This window comes from Centruroides sculpturatus, unplaced genomic scaffold (genome assembly GCF_000671375.1).
Source record: "Centruroides sculpturatus isolate CEXI.00-Female unplaced genomic scaffold, Cexi_2.0 scaffold1060, whole genome shotgun sequence".
Lineage (NCBI taxonomy): Eukaryota > Metazoa > Arthropoda > Arachnida > Scorpiones > Buthidae > Centruroides > Centruroides sculpturatus.
Window position 1 is genome coordinate 138,792 of NW_019385223.1, and position 25,204 is coordinate 163,995.

At 31.5% G+C, this 25,204-nt stretch overlaps 5 protein-coding genes across 5 annotated transcripts in view; all 5 read right to left on the reverse strand.

Annotated features, from left to right (window-relative positions):
- Positions 1 to 25,204, reverse strand: part of LOC111636361 — a 74,410-nt gene that overhangs the window by 32,711 nt on the left and 16,495 nt on the right. The gene's annotated exons all lie outside the window — the stretch shown is intronic.
- LOC111636364 (innexin inx2-like) lies at positions 7,214 to 8,968 on the reverse strand. Its single transcript, XM_023381598.1, has one exon. It carries the CDS (start codon positions 8,432 to 8,434, stop codon positions 7,322 to 7,324), a length of 1,113 nt encoding a protein of 370 aa, XP_023237366.1. The 5' UTR covers positions 8,435 to 8,968; the 3' UTR covers positions 7,214 to 7,321.
- Positions 9,551 to 11,382, reverse strand: LOC111636363 (innexin inx2-like). Its single transcript, XM_023381597.1, has one exon. It carries the CDS (start codon positions 10,846 to 10,848, stop codon positions 9,736 to 9,738), a length of 1,113 nt encoding a protein of 370 aa, XP_023237365.1. The 5' UTR covers positions 10,849 to 11,382; the 3' UTR covers positions 9,551 to 9,735.
- LOC111636365 (innexin inx2-like) lies at positions 11,810 to 13,560 on the reverse strand. Its single transcript, XM_023381599.1, has one exon. The coding sequence runs from the start codon at positions 13,467 to 13,469 to the stop codon at positions 12,384 to 12,386; it is 1,086 nt and encodes a 361-aa protein (XP_023237367.1). The 5' UTR covers positions 13,470 to 13,560; the 3' UTR covers positions 11,810 to 12,383.
- On the reverse strand, positions 20,239 to 22,756 carry LOC111636362 (innexin inx2-like). The gene has a single exon (XM_023381596.1). The coding sequence runs from the start codon at positions 22,332 to 22,334 to the stop codon at positions 21,219 to 21,221; it is 1,116 nt and encodes a 371-aa protein (XP_023237364.1). The 5' UTR covers positions 22,335 to 22,756; the 3' UTR covers positions 20,239 to 21,218.

Genomic DNA, 25,204 nt, shown 5'->3' on the forward strand with positions numbered 1-25,204 from the left:
AAATCATTTGTAAAATCTTATTTAATTAAAATACATTTTAAAACTGTCGCCTTCGTGCTGATCGTAAACAATAGATGGAGCCAAGGGAAATTACCGAATTTACTATTCAATTTGTACTTTAAAATTAATTATTCTAAGAAAATCGCAGTTAAATTATATCCTGTTTATAAATGCATTTATAATTTCTGGCTAATGTAATTCTTTCCGTTAATAATTGGCCCTTAACGATCGTCGAATATTGGAAAGCGTGCGCGAAAGGGGGAGGGGGAAGATGCCCACGTGCATTCTTTTAAATGTAGAGTTATATACATAAAATAAGCCGAGTTTAATCGAAATTAAATTGTTATTTAATGATAATAAAAGATCATAATTTGAATATATTCGTCTTCGTTTGCATGTATTATTGTAATTAAATGAGTCATTACTTTGGTGCTTCCATCTGGCGTACGTTATAGAAACTTATTACCGAATTATTATCAATTAGAGGATAAGGAAATATAGTCAGATAAATTTAAAATGATGTATATTAGTGATGTAATGAAGCCATATTAGTTTATCTCGGTTACAATGAACAGAAAAGAAGTACAGTACATTTGGACAATTGCAGAGTGAAGTTCTGCTAACATAAACTGTTATTTTTAGAAACAGAACGATATTATACACCAGAAATGAGGGAAAGTTTTGTAAATAAATAAATAAATAAATAATAATAATAACAATAGGAAGGAAGGGAGGAAGGAAGAACGTACGAAGATTGCTGCTAGAGTCCTAGTTTTGATACGAGTATAAATTAAAATGGAGAATATTTTTTTATGTTTAAATATTAAATAATATAACCTAAAAATATTCTATTTGATGCTTAACTTTTATAGTTTTTTTAAAGCCTTTTTTTTTTTATTAAAAACATAATATATATATCTGCTTAACAGCCCATAAAAATATGTTTTTAATTAAGGCAAAAAATTTATTTATAAAGGCAAGAATTATGATTTTTAAACCTGTAAATAAACCTGTAAAAGAATTAAGAAGCTGTCATACACTCGAACCTGTCTAAGACGGACACTGACAAAATCTTGTTTGGAGCTTATTGGGCTGCAATTTTTAAATTTCAGACCTATAAACTCACATTAACGTTCGTCCGTTCGTCTGTCTGTCCGTCCGTCCCTCCTGTACTGTAATTCAAAATATTTTTCCAAAACGAAGTTAGATGACCGGCGTGACTCTATTGTTATTAAGAAAAGTATGATGTTTTTATACGTATTTTTGCTATTGAAAAAAATATGCCATCGTTTAGAGGTGGCCTTTGTTGATAGGTTTCAATTGTATATAAATGCCTACTAAAAAANTCATCCCTTTCTTGCCTAAATTGCATAATCTTCATCCCTTTCTTGCCTAAATTGCATAATCTTCATCCCTTTCTTGCCTAAATTGCATAATCTTCATCCCTTTCTTGCCTAAATTGCATAATCTTCATCCCTTTCTTGCCTAAATTGCATAATCTTCATCCCTTTCTTGCCTAAATTGCATAATCTTCATCCCTTTCTTGCCTAAATTGCATAATCTTCATCCCTTTCTTGCCTAAATTGCATAATCTTCATCCCTTTCTTGCCTAAATTGCATAATCTTCATCCCTTTCTTGCCTAAATTGCATAATCTTCATCCCTTTCTTGCCTAAATTGCATAATCTTCATCCCTTTCTTGCCTAAATTGCATAATCTTCATCCCTTTCTTGCCTAAATTGCATAATCTTCATCCCTTTCTTGCCTAAATTGCATAATCTTCATCCCTTTCTTGCCTAAATTGCATAATCTTCATCCCTTTCTTGCCTAAATTGCATAATCTTCATCCCTTTCTTGCCTAAATTGCATAATCTTCATCCCTTTCTTGCCTAAATTGCATAATCTTCATCCCTTTCTTGCCTAAATTGCATAATCTTCATCCCTTTCTTGCCTAAATTGCATAATCTTCATCCCTTTCTTGCCTAAATTGCATAATCTTCATCCCTTTCTTGCCTAAATTGCATAATCTTCATCCCTTTCTTGCCTAAATTGCATAATCTTCATCCCTTTCTTGCCTAAATTGCATAATCTTCATCCCTTTCTTGCCTAAATTGCATAATCTTCATCCCTTTCTTGCCTAAATTGCATAATCTTCATCCCTTTCTTGCCTAAATTGCATAATCTTCATCCCTTTCTTGCCTAAATTGCATAATCTTCATCCCTTTCTTGCCTAAATTGCATAATCTTCATCCCTTTCTTGCCTAAATTGCATAATCTTCATCCCTTTCTTGCCTAAATTGCATAATCTTCATCCCTTTCTTGCCTAAATTGCATAATCTTCATCCCTTTCTTGCCTAAATTGCATAATCTTCATCCCTTTCTTGCCTAAATTGCATAATCTTCATCCCTTTCTTGCCTAAATTGCATAATCTTCATCCCTTTCTTGCCTAAATTGCATAATCTTCATCCCTTTCTTGCCTAAATTGCATAATCTTCATCCCTTTCTTGCCTAAATTGCATAATCTTCATCCCTTTCTTGCCTAAATTGCATAATCTTCATCCCTTTCTTGCCTAAATTGCATAATCTTCATCCCTTTCTTGCCTAAATTGCATAATCTTCATCCCTTTCTTGCCTAAATTGCATAATCTTCATCCCTTTCTTGCCTAAATTGCATAATCTTCATCCCTTTCTTGCCTAAATTGCATAATCTTCATCCCTTTCTTGCCTAAATTGCATAATCTTCATCCCTTTCTTGCCTAAATTGCATAATCTTCATCCCTTTCTTGCCTAAATTGCATAATCTTCATCCCTTTCTTGCCTAAATTGCATAATCTTCATCCCTTTCTTGCCTAAATTGCATAATCTTCATCCCTTTCTTGCCTAAATTGCATAATCTTCATCCCTTTCTTGCCTAAATTGCATAATCTTCATCCCTTTCTTGCCTAAATTGCATAATCTTCATCCCTTTCTTGCCTAAATTGCATAATCTTCATCCCTTTCTTGCCTAAATTGCATAATCTTCATCCCTTTCTTGCCTAAATTGCATAATCTTCATCCCTTTCTTGCCTAAATTGCATAATCTTCATCCCTTTCTTGCCTAAATTGCATAATCTTCATCCCTTTCTTGCCTAAATTGCATAATCTTCATCCCTTTCTTGCCTAAATTGCATAATCTTCATCCCTTTCTTGCCTAAATTGCATAATCTTCATCCCTTTCTTGCCTAAATTGCATAATCTTCATCCCTTTCTTGCCTAAATTGCATAATCTTCATCCCTTTCTTGCCTAAATTGCATAATCTTCATCCCTTTCTTGCCTAAATTGCATAATCTTCATCCCTTTCTTGCCTAAATTGCATAATCTTCATCCCTTTCTTGCCTAAATTGCATAATCTTCATCCCTTTCTTGCCTAAATTGCATAATCTTCATCCCTTTCTTGCCTAAATTGCATAATCTTCATCCCTTTCTTGCCTAAATTGCATAATCTTCATCCCTTTCTTGCCTAAATTGCATAATCTTCATCCCTTTCTTGCCTAAATTGCATAATCTTCATCCCTTTCTTGCCTAAATTGCATAATCTTCATCCCTTTCTTGCCTAAATTGCATAATCTTCATCCCTTTCTTGCCTAAATTGCATAATCTTCATCCCTTTCTTGCCTAAATTGCATAATCTTCATCCCTTTCTTGCCTAAATTGCATAATCTTCATCCCTTTCTTGCCTAAATTGCATAATCTTCATCCCTTTCTTGCCTAAATTGCATAATCTTCATCCCTTTCTTGCCTAAATTGCATAATCTTCATCCCTTTCTTGCCTAAATTGCATAATCTTCATCCCTTTCTTGCCTAAATTGCATAATCTTCATCCCTTTCTTGCCTAAATTGCATAATCTTCATCCCTTTCTTGCCTAAATTGCATAATCTTCATCCCTTTCTTGCCTAAATTGCATAATCTTCATCCCTTTCTTGCCTAAATTGCATAATCTTCATCCCTTTCTTGCCTAAATTGCATAATCTTCATCCCTTTCTTGCCTAAATTGCATAATCTTCATCCCTTTCTTGCCTAAATTGCATAATCTTCATCCCTTTCTTGCCTAAATTGCATAATCTTCATCCCTTTCTTGCCTAAATTGCATAATCTTCATCCCTTTCTTGCCTAAATTGCATAATCTTCATCCCTTTCTTGCCTAAATTGCATAATCTTCATCCCTTTCTTGCCTAAATTGCATAATCTTCATCCCTTTCTTGCCTAAATTGCATAATCTTCATCCCTTTCTTGCCTAAATTGCATAATCTTCATCCCTTTCTTGCCTAAATTGCATAATCTTCATCCCTTTCTTGCCTAAATTGCATAATCTTCATCCCTTTCTTGCCTAAATTGCATAATCTTCATCCCTTTCTTGCCTAAATTGCATAATCTTCATCCCTTTCTTGCCTAAATTGCATAATCTTCATCCCTTTCTTGCCTAAATTGCATAATCTTCATCCCTTTCTTGCCTAAATTGCATAATCTTCATCCCTTTCTTGCCTAAATTGCATAATCTTCATCCCTTTCTTGCCTAAATTGCATAATCTTCATCCCTTTCTTGCCTAAATTGCATAATCTTCATCCCTTTCTTGCCTAAATTGCATAATCTTCATCCCTTTCTTGCCTAAATTGCATAATCTTCATCCCTTTCTTGCCTAAATTGCATAATCTTCATCCCTTTCTTGCCTAAATTGCATAATCTTCATCCCTTTCTTGCCTAAATTGCATAATCTTCATCCCTTTCTTGCCTAAATTGCATAATCTTCATCCCTTTCTTGCCTAAATTGCATAATCTTCATCCCTTTCTTGCCTAAATTGCATAATCTTCATCCCTTTCTTGCCTAAATTGCATAATCTTCATCCCTTTCTTGCCTAAATTGCATAATCTTCATCCCTTTCTTGCCTAAATTGCATAATCTTCATCCCTTTCTTGCCTAAATTGCATAATCTTCATCCCTTTCTTGCCTAAATTGCATAATCTTCATCCCTTTCTTGCCTAAATTGCATAATCTTCATCCCTTTCTTGCCTAAATTGCATAATCTTCATCCCTTTCTTGCCTAAATTGCATAATCTTCATCCCTTTCTTGCCTAAATTGCATAATCTTCATCCCTTTCTTGCCTAAATTGCATAATCTTCATCCCTTTCTTGCCTAAATTGCATAATCTTCATCCCTTTCTTGCCTAAATTGCATAATCTTCATCCCTTTCTTGCCTAAATTGCATAATCTTCATCCCTTTCTTGCCTAAATTGCATAATCTTCATCCCTTTCTTGCCTAAATTGCATAATCTTCATCCCTTTCTTGCCTAAATTGCATAATCTTCATCCCTTTCTTGCCTAAATTGCATAATCTTCATCCCTTTCTTGCCTAAATTGCATAATCTTCATCCCTTTCTTGCCTAAATTGCATAATCTTCATCCCTTTCTTGCCTAAATTGCATAATCTTCATCCCTTTCTTGCCTAAATTGCATAATCTTCATCCCTTTCTTGCCTAAATTGCATAATCTTCATCCCTTTCTTGCCTAAATTGCATAATCTTCATCCCTTTCTTGCCTAAATTGCATAATCTTCATCCCTTTCTTGCCTAAATTGCATAATCTTCATCCCTTTCTTGCCTAAATTGCATAATCTTCATCCCTTTCTTGCCTAAATTGCATAATCTTCATCCCTTTCTTGCCTAAATTGCATAATCTTCATCCCTTTCTTGCCTAAATTGCATAATCTTCATCCCTTTCTTGCCTAAATTGCATAATCTTCATCCCTTTCTTGCCTAAATTGCATAATCTTCATCCCTTTCTTGCCTAAATTGCATAATCTTCATCCCTTTCTTGCCTAAATTGCATAATCTATATCCCTTTCTTGCCTAAAATGCATAATCTTCACCCCTTTCTTGTCTAAAGTGCATAATCTTCACCCCTTTCTTGCCTAAAGTGCATAATCTTCACCCCTTTTCTTGCTGAGTCTTCACCCTTCCTTGCTATTTTCTACACTCCTATTAATACTTTAACCTTACGTCGACTAGTGTATAACAAATAACAGTGCATGAATTTTATAATTAAGAAGATGAAATCTTACATGAAACTATTGAAAAATCGAAGCCGATATGAACGTGACTCACGAATAACACGAGTTCCTTATAATTGGGGGTGACCTAACGTAATTACTTCGTGTCAACAGCTGCTCTAAAGTTCTTTAGTTGCTATATTAGTTTGTAAAATAACCCGGCATTCTTCCATTTTATTTTTTTTTTATACAAGCGTGATAATGAAAATAAATGGGAAGGCAAACTGGCCGGTTTTCAATGTCGACTAGGAACGCGTATAGATATATATAACGTACCTTTTAGGTCCTTAAGTGACGTCACAGCGATTCGTTAGTGTATGGAACAGTAAAGTGTACACGTGGAAGGGTAGAGAACGGAAATTGCAACAATGGCATACGGCAGACAAATACAAAAACCGCTCGTATGGAAAGTTTCCGCTAGTTTTTTTTTTTTTTTCGACGGGAGGCTTGACCACATAACCATGACGAAAATATAAGGTCATATCGTTAATATATAAACTCTCTTTTATATTCTTTGCAACTCTAACCGACTTCCCTTCGTAGCTTAGCGATGTTTATGACGTAGAAAATCATCGTTTACGTCATCCAAACGTTCCCTCTTCTTTGTTTTCTTACTCTAATTTATTAAATAAACCCATTTTATAATATATATATATAAATTCTAGTTTATATTTTCTAGACAAGTTATTTGTGCCAAACAAATATTTACTTTTTATAGAAAATTTTTCAATAATTAAAATTCTACGCCTATGACAACTCACAAACCATAACATTCGTCACGAGAAATTAAAGAAATTTTTTATTTTATTCTAAATTTTAATAAATAATAATAATAATAATAAATTGCCTTTAAAATTTTACCTCTGTTTTAACTTTATTGATCCTTACTTTTATATTAAGAAATTCTAATTTTTTAAATTAAATAATCGATAAAATTTTAAGAGATTATAGTGTGAGACCGTTGAAATTAATGAGAGAGGGAGAAAAATTTTAAAAATCAAACATAAAATATATTTACAAAACATAAAAATAACATTCTGAACCTGAGTAAAACACATACTAAATTCAATGCTAGTGCTTTTGCAGTATGTATGTGGAGGGGTGATGATGGCAGTCGTCGATATTTTTTATCTTTTTTTTTTAAAAAAAATCCCTTCATCCCAGTTCTGTAGGAGAACCAAAAAAAGGAGGGATTTTAACTGTATTTGTGTTAAATTTATAGTCTTTCGCTGTGTCAAGCTTCCGGATCCTTCGTTCTAGCTTCTAATCTTCTAGCCAATTCGGCCATCAAGCCCCTGTAATTCAGCGAATCCATATTCTTGCAAAGGAGGCTCAAGATAAACCAGTCGCCAAGCCTAGTTCGTTTCATAACTATATCGAAATATTCCTTACGAACTAAACGTGCACGTGGCCTGAGAGCAAAGTATCTACAGCGAGGAAATATCAATAACACTATTCTATAGATAATAGCACCTGCTGAGACGAAACCGAGGAGTAAGAACCAGAACCATAAAAATATGTATATCTTCTCGTTAACGATGTTAATGGGGAGTATACACATTGCATCGTGTCGTTGGACGTCACCGGATGAGCCGAATCTGTAAAAGGTGCACTTAGTTAACCTGGGGAACACTTCTATCATGGGATCATACCTGACTGACGAATCCCATTCCGTGAACTGTACGACTTTGATACCGTATTGGCTGAATTCACCACCCAAGAAGGCATCCACGAAGAATATCTGACCCACGACGTTGATTAAATTGAAAAATTCACATAGAAAATACTCGAAGGCGTACATATTGTGCTGTTTAAAACTGGAAACTAGATACTGAGCTAGTAGTTTGCGCCGCTCTTTCTTCTTCTCTTCATCCATGATGGGTGCGCTCATCTCGAGCATCAGTTGCCTCATGCAATCACCTTCCCAGATGGTCCATAGATAATGAGGAGCGAAGAAGAGGATGGCTTGAAAAAACAGCATAAAACATACCCACTGATAATATGCGTGATATATTCTCTTTTCTCCTGGTTTATATTTATCGACCCCCGGATATGGTACTTCGGAGCCAACGTTTTTGTGCCAAGCTTCCGGTAAGCTGAATGTCGCATGCACCCAACAGAAGGTATCCAAAACTTTACTTGGTATGTCGTCCCTCGATATGCAATCGATCGGATCACCTATGTACTGCTTACTTGTTACCACAATACTAAAGGCGATAAGTATGACCGTAGTGGCTTGATAGTGTAAGCGGAAAACTGCGTTATCGATGACACAATCTCTCCTTTTCAGAAACTTCCTGGCAGCCGCAAAAACCTTGTCCATCTCTATCTGGTCAAGCTGCAACATGATGTTATACGGTGCCGTACACGAGCAAAAAAACACGAAAACTCAAACCGGTTCTGTTACGTCACGCTCAACACAATTAAATAGAAGTGGCCCTCCTTCACTTCACCTCTTTCTGGTGTGAGGAAGTCGTGGAAGAGGTTTTAAATGGATTTGGGATACGTTTCATCATCTATATGACACTGCGATTTTTCTATATAACGTAACTAATTTTAATTAGCTGACGCACGGTGTTTTTATTAAGTAGGAAAATCGAATCCTCCTCTCGTAACATTTTCCTTCGTTTTCATACTGTACACGTTGTATATGTACGTAAAGTTGAAGGAATATAAAATGTAAACTCCACGGGGCAGTGTCGTGAACCAAGTTATTTGCATGAGTTGATTTAAATGAATGTCGGGATGGAAAACACGTAATGCATTGTGCATTGTGATGTGACGAATTTCAAAAATTCAAAATAGCGCCTATTTCTTTGCTGCTTGGCAACTCTAAAATTGTTTTTAAACACTTAAATTTGATATTGATACACGCATACAATTATCGTTTCTATTATTAATTAATGCTGAGCAGCACTATAACACTAAAAGCGCAGTAACAGGTGTCACTATAAGAAAAGAATTTAAAAAAAAAAACATTGCATTAACGAATTAAAAATCGATTTTAACATAGTTTTAACGCATAGAAACTTATATTATTTAAACAACAACACTTTTTTTTAATCTGAAAAATATCAATTTTATCAAGATCCATTGTAAATCAAAGATAAATTTATGTTGAGAACTTAAATATAAATGGATTTTAACCTGAGAGAATGTATATCACTTGATACATTCTGCAGAATGATTGGTTAAACTTGGATATCTTATAGATAACACTATCTGAATTTACCAGGGCCTCACCTAAAGGGTGACGTATGTAATAATAAAATAAAAAACACTTTAAATTATACATTTCAAGATTTTTATCAACTTTATTTCCATATAAAAATACAAATTTAAATCACATCAAATTATTAAAAATTTTTAAATCATTCATTGGGTGGAAACCTTGTTAATATTTTAAAAATCAAACATAAAATATATTTACAAAACATAAAAATAACATTCTGAACCTGAGTAAAACACATACTAAATTCAATGCTAGTGCTTTTGCAGTATGTATGTGGAGGGGTGATGATGGCAGTCGTCGATATTTTTTATCTTTTTTTTTTTAAAAAAAAATCCCTTCATCCCAGTTCTGTAGGAGAACCAAAAAAAGGAGGGATTTTAACTGTATTTGTGTTAAATTTATAGTCTTTCGCTGTGTCAAGCTTCCGGATCCTTCGTTCTAGCTTCTAATCTTCTAGCCAATTCGGCCATCAAGCCCCTGTAATTCAGCGAATCCATATTCTTGCAAAGGAGGCTCAAGATAAACCAGTCGCCAAGCCTAGTTCGTTTCATAACTATATCGAAATATTCCTTACGAACTAAACGTGCACGTGGCCTGAGAGCAAAGTATCTACAGCGAGGAAATATCAATAACACTATTCTATAGATAATAGCACCTGCTGAGACGAAACCGAGGAGTAAGAACCAGAACCATAAAAATATGTATATCTTCTCGTTAACGATGTTAATGGGGAGTATACACATTGCATCGTGTCGTTGGACGTCACCGGATGAGCCGAATCTGTAAAAGGTGCACTTAGTTAACCTGGGGAACACTTCTATCATGGGATCATACCTGACTGACGAATCCCATTCCGTGAACTGTACGACTTTGATACCGTATTGGCTGAATTCACCACCCAAGAAGGCATCCACGAAGAATATCTGACCCACGACGTTGATTAAATTGAAAAATTCACATAGAAAATACTCGAAGGCGTACATATTGTGCTGTTTAAAACTGGAAACTAGATACTGAGCTAGTAGTTTGCGCCGCTCTTTCTTCTTCTCTTCATCCATGATGGGTGCGCTCATCTCGAGCATCAGTTGCCTCATGCAATCACCTTCCCAGATGGTCCATAGATAATGAGGAGCGAAGAAGAGGATGGCTTGAAAAAACAGCATAAAACATACCCACTGATAATATGCGTGATATATTCTCTTTTCTCCTGGTTTATATTTATCGACCCCCGGATATGGTACTTCGGAGCCAACGTTTTTGTGCCAAGCTTCCGGTAAGCTGAATGTCGCATGCACCCAACAGAAGGTATCCAAAACTTTACTTGGTATGTCGTCCCTCGATATGCAATCGATCGGATCACCTATGTACTGCTTACTTGTTACCACAATACTAAAGGCGATAAGTATGACCGTAGTGGCTTGATAGTGTAAGCGGAAAACTGCGTTATCGATGACACAATCTCTCCTTTTCAGAAACTTCCTGGCAGCCGCAAAAACCTTGTCCATCTCTATCTGGTCAAGCTGCAACATGATGTTATACGGTGCCGTACACGAGCAAAAAAACACGAAAACTCAAACCGGTTCTGTTACGTCACGCTCAACACAATTAAATAGAAGTGGCCCTCCTTCACTTCACCTCTTTCTGGTGTGAGGAAGTCGTGGAAGAGGTTTTAAATGGATTTGGGATACGTTTCATCATCTATATGACACTGCGATTTTTCTATATAACGTAACTAATTTTAATTAGCTGACGCACGGTGTTTTTATTAAGTAGGAAAATCGAATCCTCCTCTCGTAACATTTTCCTTCGTTTTCATACTGTACACGTTGTATATGTACGTAAAGTTGAAGGAATATAAAATGTAAACTCCACGGGGCAGTGTCGTGAACCAAGTTATTTGCATGAGTTGATTTAAATGAATGTCGGGATGGAAAACACGTAATGCATTGTGCATTGTGATGTGACGAATTTCAAAAATTCAAAATAGCGCCTATTTCTTTGCTGCTTGGCAACTCTAAAATTGTTTTTAAACACTTAAATTTGATATTGATACACGCATACAATTATCGTTTCTATTATTAATTAATGCTGAGCAGCACTATAACACTAAAAGCGCAGTAACAGGTGTCACTATAAGAAAAGAATTTAAAAAAAAAAACATTGCATTAACGAATTAAAAATCGATTTTAACATAGTTTTAACGCATAGAAACTTATATTATTTAAACAACAACACTTTTTTTTAATCTGAAAAATATCAATTTTATCAAGATCCATTGTAAATCAAAGATAAATTTATGTTGAGAACTTAAATATAAATGGATTTTAACCTGAGAGAATGTATATCACTTGATACATTCTGCAGAATGATTGGTTAAACTTGGATATCTTATAGATAACACTATCTGAATTTACCAGGGCCTCACCTAAAGGGTGACGTATGTAATAATAAAATAAAAAACACTTTAAATTATACATTTCAAGATTTTTATCAACTTTATTTCCATATAAAAATACAAATTTAAATCACATCAAATTATTAAAAATTTTTAAATCATTCATTGGGTGGAAACCTTGTTACAATTGCAAGTCATACTTGTTCTATACAACCTTCATTTTTTTACATCAAGCATAATTTAATGAAGTATTATCATAAAAACGAAAAAATAATAACAATAATACAGCGCAAGAAACCCATTTGTAAATTAAATATTCGATTTACTGCACCTTATATCCTTATTTCGAAAGATATACAGCATATACGTGACGTAAAATGATGTCATTTGTTTACATTTACTTTGATATTTCTAAGAAGTAATTTGCATATGTTAATAAATTTTTTAATTACGTTATACTTTCGAATATTTTAAATGGTTATTTAACGTTAAAATTATAACGCATATCAATCAGAATGTAAAAGGATTGTATGGAGTCTTTCAATTGACAATGAGCTAACACAGGGGATTACAAAGCTAAAATAGCAACAACCTAAATTTACAAAACTTAATATGGCTACTGCAGAATAAATCAAAAAAATAATGGTAAATTAATTAAATTTTTTAAAATTATTGCGAAATTTTAGCACGTCCTTCCAAGTGTTTAGCATATTCTTCTATGGCATATTTGAAGTGATGTCCGTTTATATTTTTACTGAGTAAATACAGTACATACCAATCCCCTACTGCTGATTTATCAACTACAGTTTGTAAGGCATCATTTTCGGCGTTACTCGAACGTACTTGCAATATTCTATATCTTGTCTTAGCCGAAAAGAAAACTACACCCCTATATACGAGAGTTAAGCCGGTAACTACTGCCAATATCACGAACCAGAACCATAAGAAAACATATATTTTCTCGTTAACAATGTTAATTGGGAGAATACACATAGCATCGTGACGTTGTACGTTTCCCGAAGAACCGAATCTATGAAAAGTACACTTAGAAAGTCTTGGGAATACTTTAATCATGGGATCGTATCTGGCAGTCCAATCCCATTCCGTAAATTGCAATACAAGATGGCCGTAGGAAGAGAATTCGCCTCCCAGAAATCGATTCATCAGAAACATTTGACCCACCACGTTGAGGAAATTCATAAATTCGGCTAAACAATAACAGCAGTAATATAATTTGTGGTTACCTTTATTCCTGAGTAGATAATCGATCAGCAATGTACGCGATTCTTCCTTGCTGTCCGGTTTAAAAATCGGAGATTTTAGATCCATGACAAGACTCTTCACTCGATCTCCTTCCATGGCTTTCCAGAAGTATCTTGGAAGGTAAAATAATATGGCTTGAAGGAACAGAACGAAACATACCCATTGATAATAAGCGTGATGGACTTTCTTTTCACCTTTGACGAATTTGTCTACTCCAGGATATGGAACTTCTTCGCCAACTTCTTTGTGCCATGCTGATGGTACGCTGAACGTCGTGTGAATCCAACAGAAGGTATCGAGTAGATCGGATGGTATGTCGTCTTTCGATATGCAATCTATGGGATCTCCGAAGTATTGTCTTCCCGTTACCAACAAACTGAACGCGATCAGTATGATCACGGTTAAACGATAGTGTAACTGGAAAACGTAATTATCTATAACAGTTTTACCTGTTTGAAATAACTTTCTTAATCCACCAAAGAATTGATCCATCTTGATTCTAACTAGGCCTAATTCTAATCTCACATTTACTGCTTACGTGATAGAAAGTAAGAGATAAAAACTTTACTTTTGACCAATCAGCAACGTAATCTTTCGTTTGTTTAGTTACATTTTTATGGAATTTTATCAGAATTTTCGCTAAATTCTTTCGAAACAAAGGCGAAATCGAAATTTAAAAAAATAATAAAATAATTTATAATATTTTATTGTGAAATTATATATATACAGGCCTATATATAACCAGGAACTGAGTAATTTTTTAAATTTATTTACCGTATTCGAGAAATATTTAAGCGTTATCATGAATGTAGACGTAAATTACGATACAGGTGACGATCATAGTCCTTTTTAATATTTAAATGTTTAAGTGGAAGCGACTTAAAATAGCCTTTGTCTTAAATTTGGGTCAATTTCTCTATTAATATATAATCGCTTCCAATTATGAATGAAATTATAAAGCTATTTAATTATAAAAATAGAATAAAATTAATCTCAATCAAAGAGGCGATGTATTATTATTATTTTTTTTTAATTTTACTTACTTAAATTACACTTTATAAAAAATTATATTCTGCATTTAATTTATGCAAATAGGGTGTAGGATGTAAAATTAAAAGAGAAGATCGTGAAATTTTTAATTGCCGGCTGACACACGGACGGACGGATAAAATTATAGGCCTATAAGCTATTTTTTTGATTGAATTGGTAAGGAAGAAGGTATAGATTTTTGGCTTTTATTTAAATATATTAAACATTAGGTAGCTGCTCTGTTGAAATATTAAAGAATAGAATTGTTGGAAGGTGTAGGGGGAGAAAAAATAGGGTAAGATAATTTATTAAAATTATTTGCCAAGGAAAATTATCAAGTATTGGTACGTTTCGTGTCAGATAGATCTTATCTTCGGCTGAATAATTTCCTGGCAAAATCGCAAGAATTGTTAAATGTAATTATATAAATAGATAGATTTTCTGAAGAATTATTTCGTTTCTTGGACATTTATCAGAAACGCACCTATTAAAAGTATGGAAGGGTTTATGAATTCGTAACTCTTATCATTTGTATACAATGAATTCGTCGTAAGTAAATGCAATATTTAAACTTTTGCCTTACTTAAATACATAGTTCTTTCGTCTGTAAAACATAGAAAAATATTTTTTGATCGATATGCTTTGTTTATTTTATAATGGAGTAGTGAAAGTACAGCCAGTGGCGCGTCAATCTATGGGCAAAAAGGGAAGGCCCTAGGTTTCGTGGGAGCCCATGAAGGTATAACGCGCCACTGGTTACAGCGAAATTGAGGAACAGAAGTAAATGGTAACCACCAATTCGTCTACAGTTACTTTCAATCGATTTAAAAATTATTTATTTCTCTTACTAACCATAAAAATTATAAGATTAATGGCGGTGTCGTCTCAGGTCACGTAAGACTTCTGTAACAAATAATAAATAATAATAAAGAAGAATAATGCCAATGAGAATATTTCTTCTTCTATTTACTATAATTTTAAGCTTCTTGAAGAGTTACCGACAATATTAAGCGCATTTATAGATTTGTTAGTAAAGAAAATGATAGAAGTTATCAAGAATTTTGGTAAATTATATGCTATCTTCATCATAGTAAATAATAAACGAGTAAAATTCCACTGTAAAATACGCGAAAGCTTTCAAGTACTGTAGTAAAAGACTTAAAGGAGAACTACAGGGGTTATCTCTTGGCGCGTGGACTGTAATTACTTCAGTGTAACGACTATTAAAATAAATTTACACTTACAAAACACCTTTGCATTATAAAATTGTAATACGAAAAGAACAAAGAAGAAGAAGAAAAAGAATAAAGGAAGTCTCAGTAGGGGGCAAATGTACTACATCCTGTCCCTCCTTGTGGGCGCCTTTTCATGTTATTATTATTCTATTAATAAAATAGTTTATAACTAAGTAACATCGTATAAAAATGGAAGTCGAGTCTAGGATTTATTATCAAATTTCAAACATTACTACAAAATAAACACGGTTTAAGTCTTATTAGGAAACAACAGCATTGAAAAACTTCAAGTAATACTTCACAGACTACTTTTATAAGCTTATTTAACAATAAAATGGACTTTTGATAAACATTTTAAGAATTTAATATAAATATTAACTTAATTTCCTACTAATTAAAGCTAGAAGATTCACATCAAATGTTAAATTACATTNTATCTTCAAGGCCAAATTTATTATTAAAAATATTAAAACTTATTGATATTCAACGCCTGTCATCATCCTCTACATCATATTTATTAAAGATAAAATAGAAGATTCACATCAAATGTTAAATTACATTCTACATAGGACCGTATCTGCACCTAAGCTAAACAAGCTTCATTAGGGCCTCACGTTTTTTACATTTATCATTATTTATTGGAGGGGAAGGGCCTTTATATGTTATAGCTTAAGTCTAGCCTTGATTCTACATGCTAACTTATGTACAATTTATCAGAAATTCATCAATTTTCAATATTTTATTCCAATATGTAATTTATAAAAGGTTTATATTAGAATAAATAATATAAATTTAAATATCCACCAATGATATTTTTGATTTATATAATCCATCACATTATAATGAAACCTATCAATATTAATAAGCTANGGGCCTTTTATATGTTATAGCTTAAGTCTAGCCTTGATTCTACATGCTAACTTATGTGCAATTTATAAGAAATTCATCAATTTTCAATATTTTATTCCAATATGTAATTTATAAAAGGTTTATATTAGAATAAATAATATAAATTTAAATATCCACCAATGATATTTTTGATTTATATAATCCATCACATTATAATGAAACCTATCAATATTATATAAGCTATTATACAGCATCAAATGCTTCCACTTCACATTATGGCGATGGCATGAAATCAGCAATGAATATATACTTATTTCTTCTTAGAAGTTATTCTACAATTAGTTAATTATATATTATTATTTATAATTAAAGTACACGTCAAAAATTCCTGTACAAACATACACACACACGTATACTATTTTTAATTGTACTCAACAGAGTTAATATTTCTTTTATAAAGAAGAAAAACATACAAATTTTAATGAATAAACATACATAATCTATACGATATTTTCATTTAAATTCATCCAAAACTTTCTGAATTTATATCAAATTAAAGTTGAAACTAATGCAATTTTGAAATAGATCAAAATCAAAATTAAAAACGATGATTCATTCTATATAATTCTCATCTTTGTAATAAGAATTACAACATAAAAGTTTGATGTACTGAGGTACAGTACCTTACGATCTAAGAAGATAACATGAAATACATAAGCCAGACAACCGAACGGACACAGAAGTAATTATTATTATTTTTTTATGGGCCTGAGAAAAATGAGGTAGGGTCCGAACTAGTAACAAATGCGAGCCTCGTTGTATACAGAAATTAATAAAACAAATTTCAACACCCAAAATAAACTTTAAATCGTGTTTCTTTTTATAAATAAAAGACTAAATTTTGAAACCCTTTATGTAATAATGAATCCCTCTGTCAATTTATTCTTTTATATAATAAACAATAGCTCCTCTGTATTGCTCCCTATATAGAAGGGTCCGGTCCGAATGGCTTCTGTTGACACCCCCTTCAATCTAATACATATTATAATCATTTCTATCGTTAAAAATACTTAAGTTCTATTAAAAACTCTTAAAAAAAACTAGAATTAAAATTAATGATTTCGATTTTTTGATCCAAATTTAGTATAACCAATTCGTTCTAATTCCGCCTAGGAAATTAATTAACCTGTCAAACTGTCTATAACAGTAAACCATTGTTAAGCCAAGTCACATAACTTGAAACAGAATAGAATAATATCTTGTAAGCAATCCTTTAACTTATATTAGTGTTTATTTTTGTCTATGAAAAAACACTATAAAAGATCAAGTACACTATTACATTGTTTCAATTCGATAATTCTGATTATAGCTGATTTACTAAGTATTGACTTCTATATAGAAGCTTGTGTATATCCGTTATAAAACAAAGGAAATCGTTTTCTAATAATATAAATTCTAATAATATAAATGAGAGGAGGAAGAGCATTGCTGATTCATAGTAAAATATAATTGCAGTTAAAGAAAGGAAAAAAAACTAATAATAATACATATTAAATTAAAGTTATTTTGTGTTTATTTTATAAAATTATTCACATAAAGTGTTAAATATATGAAACAAATTAGTATAAAAATTAAAATTTCTCATTGTAATTAGTAATTTATCGATATTTTTATAACTTATTTAATATGTTAATAATTAGCATCATTTACTAGTAAAATTGTTTTACAGTCGACCCCCCATAACACTGTTGATTATTCCGTTTTATAGGAATTCATGTTGTACGAGTCACTTATATTTTACAAATACGTGAGCAGTTAACAGTCCGGCGCACGTATTTGTAAAATCTAAGTGACTCGTACAACATGGAATTCATATGAAACGGAATAATCAACAGTGTTATAGGGGGGTCGACTTGTATTTATATTCGAAATTCCATGTATTAGCAAAGGTTCAGAAATTATTAATAAATGACAATTTTAAAGGAGTTTTGGAGGATTTTTTTAAAAATTATGAAGGATTTTTAAAGGATTTTAAAGTAATCTTATAGATAAAAACACTGTACTGAGTACAATAGATAAAAGTATTTATTTCCTCAAAGTTGGGATGTTTTTTTTCATTAAAGATCAAAAGAACAATGATAAGAATGAATGGTTCTATAATTTTAAAATAGGTCGTCTTATTTACTTTATAAACACTTATAAATTTAAGTAAAAAAACATATTTGTCTAAAGAATAAGCGTAATTTTTTTTATGAGGAGAAAAGAAGTTATCACCTTATTTTTATATCTTCAAGGCCAAATTTATTATTAAAAATATTAAAACTTATTGATATTCAACGCCTGTCATCATCCTCTACATCATATTTATTAAAGATAAAATCTAAAACAAGGCAAAGTAAGCACTATATATCAGTGAAGCAGCCAGGAATTAACAAATAAATATAATAAATTACATTATTTAATAATACAGACGGCAAAAAGAAAACCCATTTAAAACGGAAACTTGCCTAAATGAAATCCTGCGATTACGGTTTTATTCTTGCTAATCCGGCCTCTCGATTATCCGGCACATCCCATCAAAATATCTTTCTCTTATTCGTGTTTTAAATACATAAAAGAAACTTGTAACATTAACTTTAATAAAGAATTAAAGGCACTCTCACTAATACGATATATGGCCGGATTAGCAAGAGTCTTTTATTTAACAAAAAAAAAAGGTCCTAGAATATATAAAACCTGTAAAACAGCAAGTTAAAGTTATTCTTTTTGGAGGGTTGAAGTCCCTAAACCTCCCCTTGACTATGCCAGTGTGAAGCCAAGGGAGAATTTTCACGCCTTTTAATTGTATAACACAGGGGCTATGCCTGTGTTGTACAATAAAAGAGGTGTAATGAATAAGCCCTAAAAAACCGTGTAGAACTAATCTAATTTTTATCATTTATACGCCTTAATCGATTATAAAAAGCTATACAATGATTAATTATCTACTACTTTAGATTAAATCTACTATCTTATCGCATTTATTTAAAACTCAAATGAACACTTATAAGGTGAATTAGTACAGTTTATGAAGATAAAATACCACATGAATAGTTTATAAAATCAACTACAGATGGCGCGAGAATGCATAAACAATACAAAATACACTAAAGGTTTAATTGTTAATCGTTAATAATGCATTAACTACAAATAATTAACTTAATTTTCTGTTTATAGTTGCGAAACATCAAATTAAATTACTGTAATTTAAAAAAAAACAATAATAATAATAAATTATAGCGGATTTAATAGTTTTATTTGTAATTAAATTAATGGAGCAAAGGTACTAATTAAGAAGAAAATACAGTAATCACACTTGGCTAGGCGGTAAGAAATTGTTTTATTTGACTTGTTTCATACATTTATAATGTAAAAAAAAAGTTATATTAGTTATAACAAATGTCTTTGAGGCCTCGTAGATGTGAGGCCTACTACTGGCTATTAATAGGGCCTGATTTAAATAAAATAAGTCAGATAAATCTGAAGATATTGTAATTTTCTTAAAGATTATATGAATGTTTATTGTGTAATTTGCATATAAATATTGGTAAGGGCCTATTAAGAGATTAAAAGAGGCCCGGCCATTTACTTCTCTTATATTAAAACACAAAACAATATTTATTAATAAAATTTGACAAAATATAAAGTTTTTTTTTTTTCTTTAATTAAGTAAGAAATGCAATGAGATGAATATTTTATAACAAATATTTTCAGGCCTCCTGGTAGGGCCACCAAAAGTTTGGTATGGGGTAAAGCGGGCCCTTTTTTCTCTTAGTACTTCCCTTTTGCCTTCGTTTTTTTGATGTAGAACACTTTTTTAATTAATAAATAGCAGTCTTAAATATTTTACTTTTTGTTTGTTAATAAAAATAAAATTAATTTTATAAGTGTAGGAACTACTACGGGGCCTAATTTTTCTTCGGGTCCGGGAAAAATTTCTCCAATTGGGCCCACGGCCGTCGAGAAGGAAAGCTGCAGTGGCACCTTATCCTCTAGGCAAAAAGGGAAATATATTTCTTATAAAAGATTGGTTGGGGCCCCACTAAGAGGGATCCCCAACCAATCTTTTATAAGAAATATATTTCCCTCAAATAATTTATGAAGTCAACACTATACATGGGGCCCCCTAATTCAAATTCGTCTGAATCCCATGAGGCTCTAACGCACCATCGAGGATCAGGGCCTTTTCACAGGATAGTTGCTCCGCTAGCTTCACCTTGAAAAGGGCCTATTCTACAATAGAAATTCGTTAATTTTAAAGTATTGGAGCGAAAATAATTTACGATAACGATAATAGAATAATCTACATACGCTGAATAAAGAGAATATTCATATTTTAAAATACATTTATTGTTATCGATTAGGGTCATACAAAAATAACGCTTCTTAAATTAAGATTTAAAACCCTTTAAGAAAACAAATTACATACGAAATATATATATATATTACAACAAACATTATGTTTTATAATATAAATCAATGTATACTTAACTAATACATCCTTTATGACAGATACGACAAACGAGACACTTCCCTTTACCGTTTAAGAGTACAAGTGTATATACTGTATACAGTCTATATAAAAATATATATACTCGTAATTAAGCAAAAATTAGACAAAGGCACTTTTATTTAATATTACTGCTGATCGTTGTAAAGAGTAAATAAATTAATTTATAAAATTTAAAACACTATTTACAGTGAACAAAAGCGCAAAAAGTAATTTACAGTTTCCTAAACAAGAAAACTGTAAATTGCTTTCTTAAATGTTATCTACTTGTAAAATAAATACAAAAATATATATTCTATATTTAATTATATCTAATACTATTTTAAGAAATGTACTTTTCTTTTTTGTTTTTGTACAACTACTTCATTAAAATTATGAATAAGTATGTAGCGCTTTAGACTATACAGATATATTGTAAAGGAATTAAAACAAGAGATCCTGCTTTAAAAAAGTCCTTGTTACTTGTTCCCATTAACACAGAACTAACCATTAAGCTCCCTTCTTGTTCCTTGTTACTTTATAATGCTTGTTCTTTTAGCGTAGGAGGTGGAAAAATTTGAATTTTATAATAATAAACCACTAAGTTGCAATAGAATCGCTGTTCAGACGCCTTCTTTTCTTCGGATTCTTCTCTTCTGATAACAAAATGGCCAACTCAGACATAACATCCCTAAAATGTATGGGCTCTATGTTCTTACACAGTGTATAAATTATAAACCAATCTCCCAGTCCGGCTTTCCTCATAACGGTTCTTAGATCTTGATCGGATGTAAGACGACAGCGTGACTTCAACACTAAGTATCTCAGATAAGGCCATACGATGATGATTAAACGATAGAGTATTATTAATAAACTCAAACCGGCCAACAAAAGAAACCAAAACCAAAGAAATATATATATCTTCTCGTTAATTATATTCAAAGGAAGTATGCAAAGTGCATCGTATCTCTGTATGTCACCGGAAGATCCGAATCTGTGAAAGGTACACTTGGTCATCCTGGGGAACACTATAACCATGGGATCTGTCCTATTTTCCTGTTCCATTTGGCTAAATTTAATTACGTCGATACCGTATTTGGTAAATTCACCTCCTAAGAATAAATTGATGAGGAACATCTGACCCACCACGTTTCCCAAATTCAAAAATTCGCATATTAAATAAAAACTAACGTACAGATCGTGATAGTGTAGATTCATGTATAAATACAATGCTAACAAGTGTTTATTAGTATTTAAATTAGGATCGGGTACCGGTCGATTTAATTCCAATATTAAATTTTTGATACGGTTACCTTCGTAACTTTTCCACATATATCTTGGTACGTAAAACAAGATGGCTTGTAAGAACAAAACGAAGCATACCCATTGATAATACTGATGATACATGCGCTTCTCTCCTGGCTTGTATTTGTCTATACCTGGATGAGGTACATCCACGCCTACCTTTTTATGAAATGCTTCAGGAAGAGTGAAAGTCGTGTGTATCCAACAGTACGTTTCCAATACCCTCTCCGGTACATCATCGTTTTGAATGCAGTCTATGGGATCACCTAAGTATTGTCTACTGGTAACCACTATACTAAATGCGATTAATATCAAAACTGTGAATTTATAATGAAGACGGAACACGTCGTTATCAATGGAAACGCGATCTACCTTGAGTAAGGCCCTTAAAGAATCGAAAATGTCAAACATGTTGCTTACACAATGATTAACGTTTAGAGCACATTGAAGGAGGAACCATCAACTTTTCTGTGCGTATGTCCACTTCCTCTGTTTTACATCTACTTTTCTAACCCCGGATGATGATTGGACTAATCGTAACAGATGTTTATTCAGGGTTCATGGCTGTCTATGTCTTCGAATTACCACAGATATTAATTCTGCGCGGGAGATAAAGATGTTGTTTGACTCCAGCAGAGTGTTTCTTCCCGTTGTGTTACTTTTTTACGATTTTTTCCCCGTTACTTCTAAATTGATTAACATCAATTTGAATCGTTTACGGCTTATGTAAGCGTCACGGAATTTAAAAAGTAGTTAATTTGCCCGAACATAAATTGAGATATGATAGATAAAGTATTACATTTTTTAATCTATAGAAGCATTTTTATATTATAAACAGATGTTATACTATAAATAAATGGGTTTAGAGTTAATTTAATGCGATCTTATATCAAAACTATTCAATCAAATTTAAAAAATGGCGCGCCTTCTTTTAGGTCATGTGTATTGTATGAAGTTGTAAAGGGTGTGTGTGTGTGCTTTTTTTTTATTGTACAACTTATCTACAAGCGTGAAAATATATATATATATATATATAAAAGTACACATCCCTACTTATAATTAACAATGAGATTTATCATCGTATGACTAGTGTTTTTCTTTTAATTAATAATTCTTTTCATAAAAATAAAATTTAGGCTATATAAAAGAGTAACACAGCAATATACTTAATTTGAAAATTAATTTTTATATCTTAAATTTTATTGGTTTCAATGATAATTGTTTTATGTTTTTTCTATTTTAAAAATGTTCTAGAAGGTCGTCGAATTAAAAAAAAAATCACTACTTCTCTTACGTCAAGGACGGGATGATATGTTACGTCAGAAGGGATGTTTGTGAAAAATTATGAAGTGTGTGTTGTTGAAGAATAAAACAAGTGTTATATATAAAGAATTATTAATAATTTAACTTTGTAAATTAAATCATATATTAATGTATCAAGTATAATTAATACACACAACAAATTTTTTGATATGTCAATAGTATACACTTTCATGTTTTGTAGTGTCTGTTTACTATTTTAATGTATTATTAACTCGATTTTCTAAGTTATATCCTTTTAAAAAGTTATAAATTAGGTTGAAATTAATCTAAGTAGCACATTCGGTATTATTTTTATATAAACATATATATTAAAAAAAATAAATAAAAGAATTTATAAAGTGATAATTAGTAAATGTAATTCCTGTAATTGGTTCTTTTTTAATCTATTTTTTTCTTTTTTAAAGTGATATTTTCTTTAGCGGTTTACAAATACAATCTTGGAATGAATTTAACGTAAATGATCTGTAGTTTTACATGAAAAATAAGACTTAAAGATAAACAGTGAAACTAATATCTTAGTCTAATTTGAACATGTCCTTATTCATTAGTAGAAAAAGAGCATAAAATATTTTTTACTAAAGTCGAAAAGGGATTTTTCTGTGTTACTAGAAAGAGGGTCAATATCTTAACAGATGTAATCTATCTAATTACTATACTTTAAACTAAATTAATTTGTATAATTAGATGTTATTCTGTTATTAACAGTCATTAAATATAATTAAAATTTTTCTTGTTTGTTCGAATGTTATTAAAACGTTTAAAACGTTGATTTACAATAAAGAAAGTGGACATTTTCATTTTAATAATTAGTATTAAATAATATTTAAATTTGATAAGAAGAAGAATGACAGATAAAATTTAAATAAATTGTTACTTATGCGAACCGTAAAAAGTTCAGTAACCAAATCTGTGCTAAAATTAAATAACCATATCATATTTTACTAGCTTATTAATAAAAATAAGCTAGTAATTAATAACAGTAGATTTATTCTGCTAGTTTTACTGACCTTGAGTGACCAAGAAAACTATTTTGAGTAAATTAAGAGAATAAAAAAACAATAGTAAAGAATAAAATTATAAGATTTCTCTTATTATTTACCACTATAATTGAAAATTAGATCGATTTACTGCTAACATTTCCTTAGTAATATTTATAAATAATATAAAGTTGTATAGCATACGTCAACCTTTTATTTGCAAGTTAAATTTCCATAAATAACTAATAAAAAAAAGAGCATTTATCCGGATATATAAATACTCCATAGTATAAGAATAACAATTATTATATAGTCCCAAGATATACAGCAAGAAACGTGATATTTCCTTTGGGAAAATGACATCATATTAATACATATGTAACACCACGTGATATGACGAAAATTAAAGTCATCAAATAACGAAAAAACAAAAACACTACGTCATATAATTATGAAATGACATAATAAAATAAACATAATTAATATCAGTAAAATTTTAATATTTTAAACTCAAATGATATTTATATCCGGTTTGGTTAGTGAAAATTCTAACAAGTGGTTAACAATCAACAAGTATGATTATGCTTATCAAAGTTATAAATTATAGAATGTTTCCTGTAATAGGAAAGAAGTGTTTTATTTATGAAATTTTTAATGGCGTTGTTGTAATTAATCGATCTGCCAATCATGATCAATTATGTACTCTTGTATCTGCTACTACCTAGCAACTAAAAGATGTAAGATTTATATTGTTGTTGTTTAATATATACACAAACACGACATAGTGTCTCCAAAAATTCAACCAGAGACTTGTTTAAATTCTTTGATCCAACCAGAAACGGTGTTTTGACATTTGTAAATGAATCAAACAATAATATGAGAGAAATTGTTTAAATTAAAAATGTATAACTCATCTCTTATCATTTTAAATATGCTTAAAATAAAAAAAAAAATACTTGATGACTCGAAAATTTCCCATTT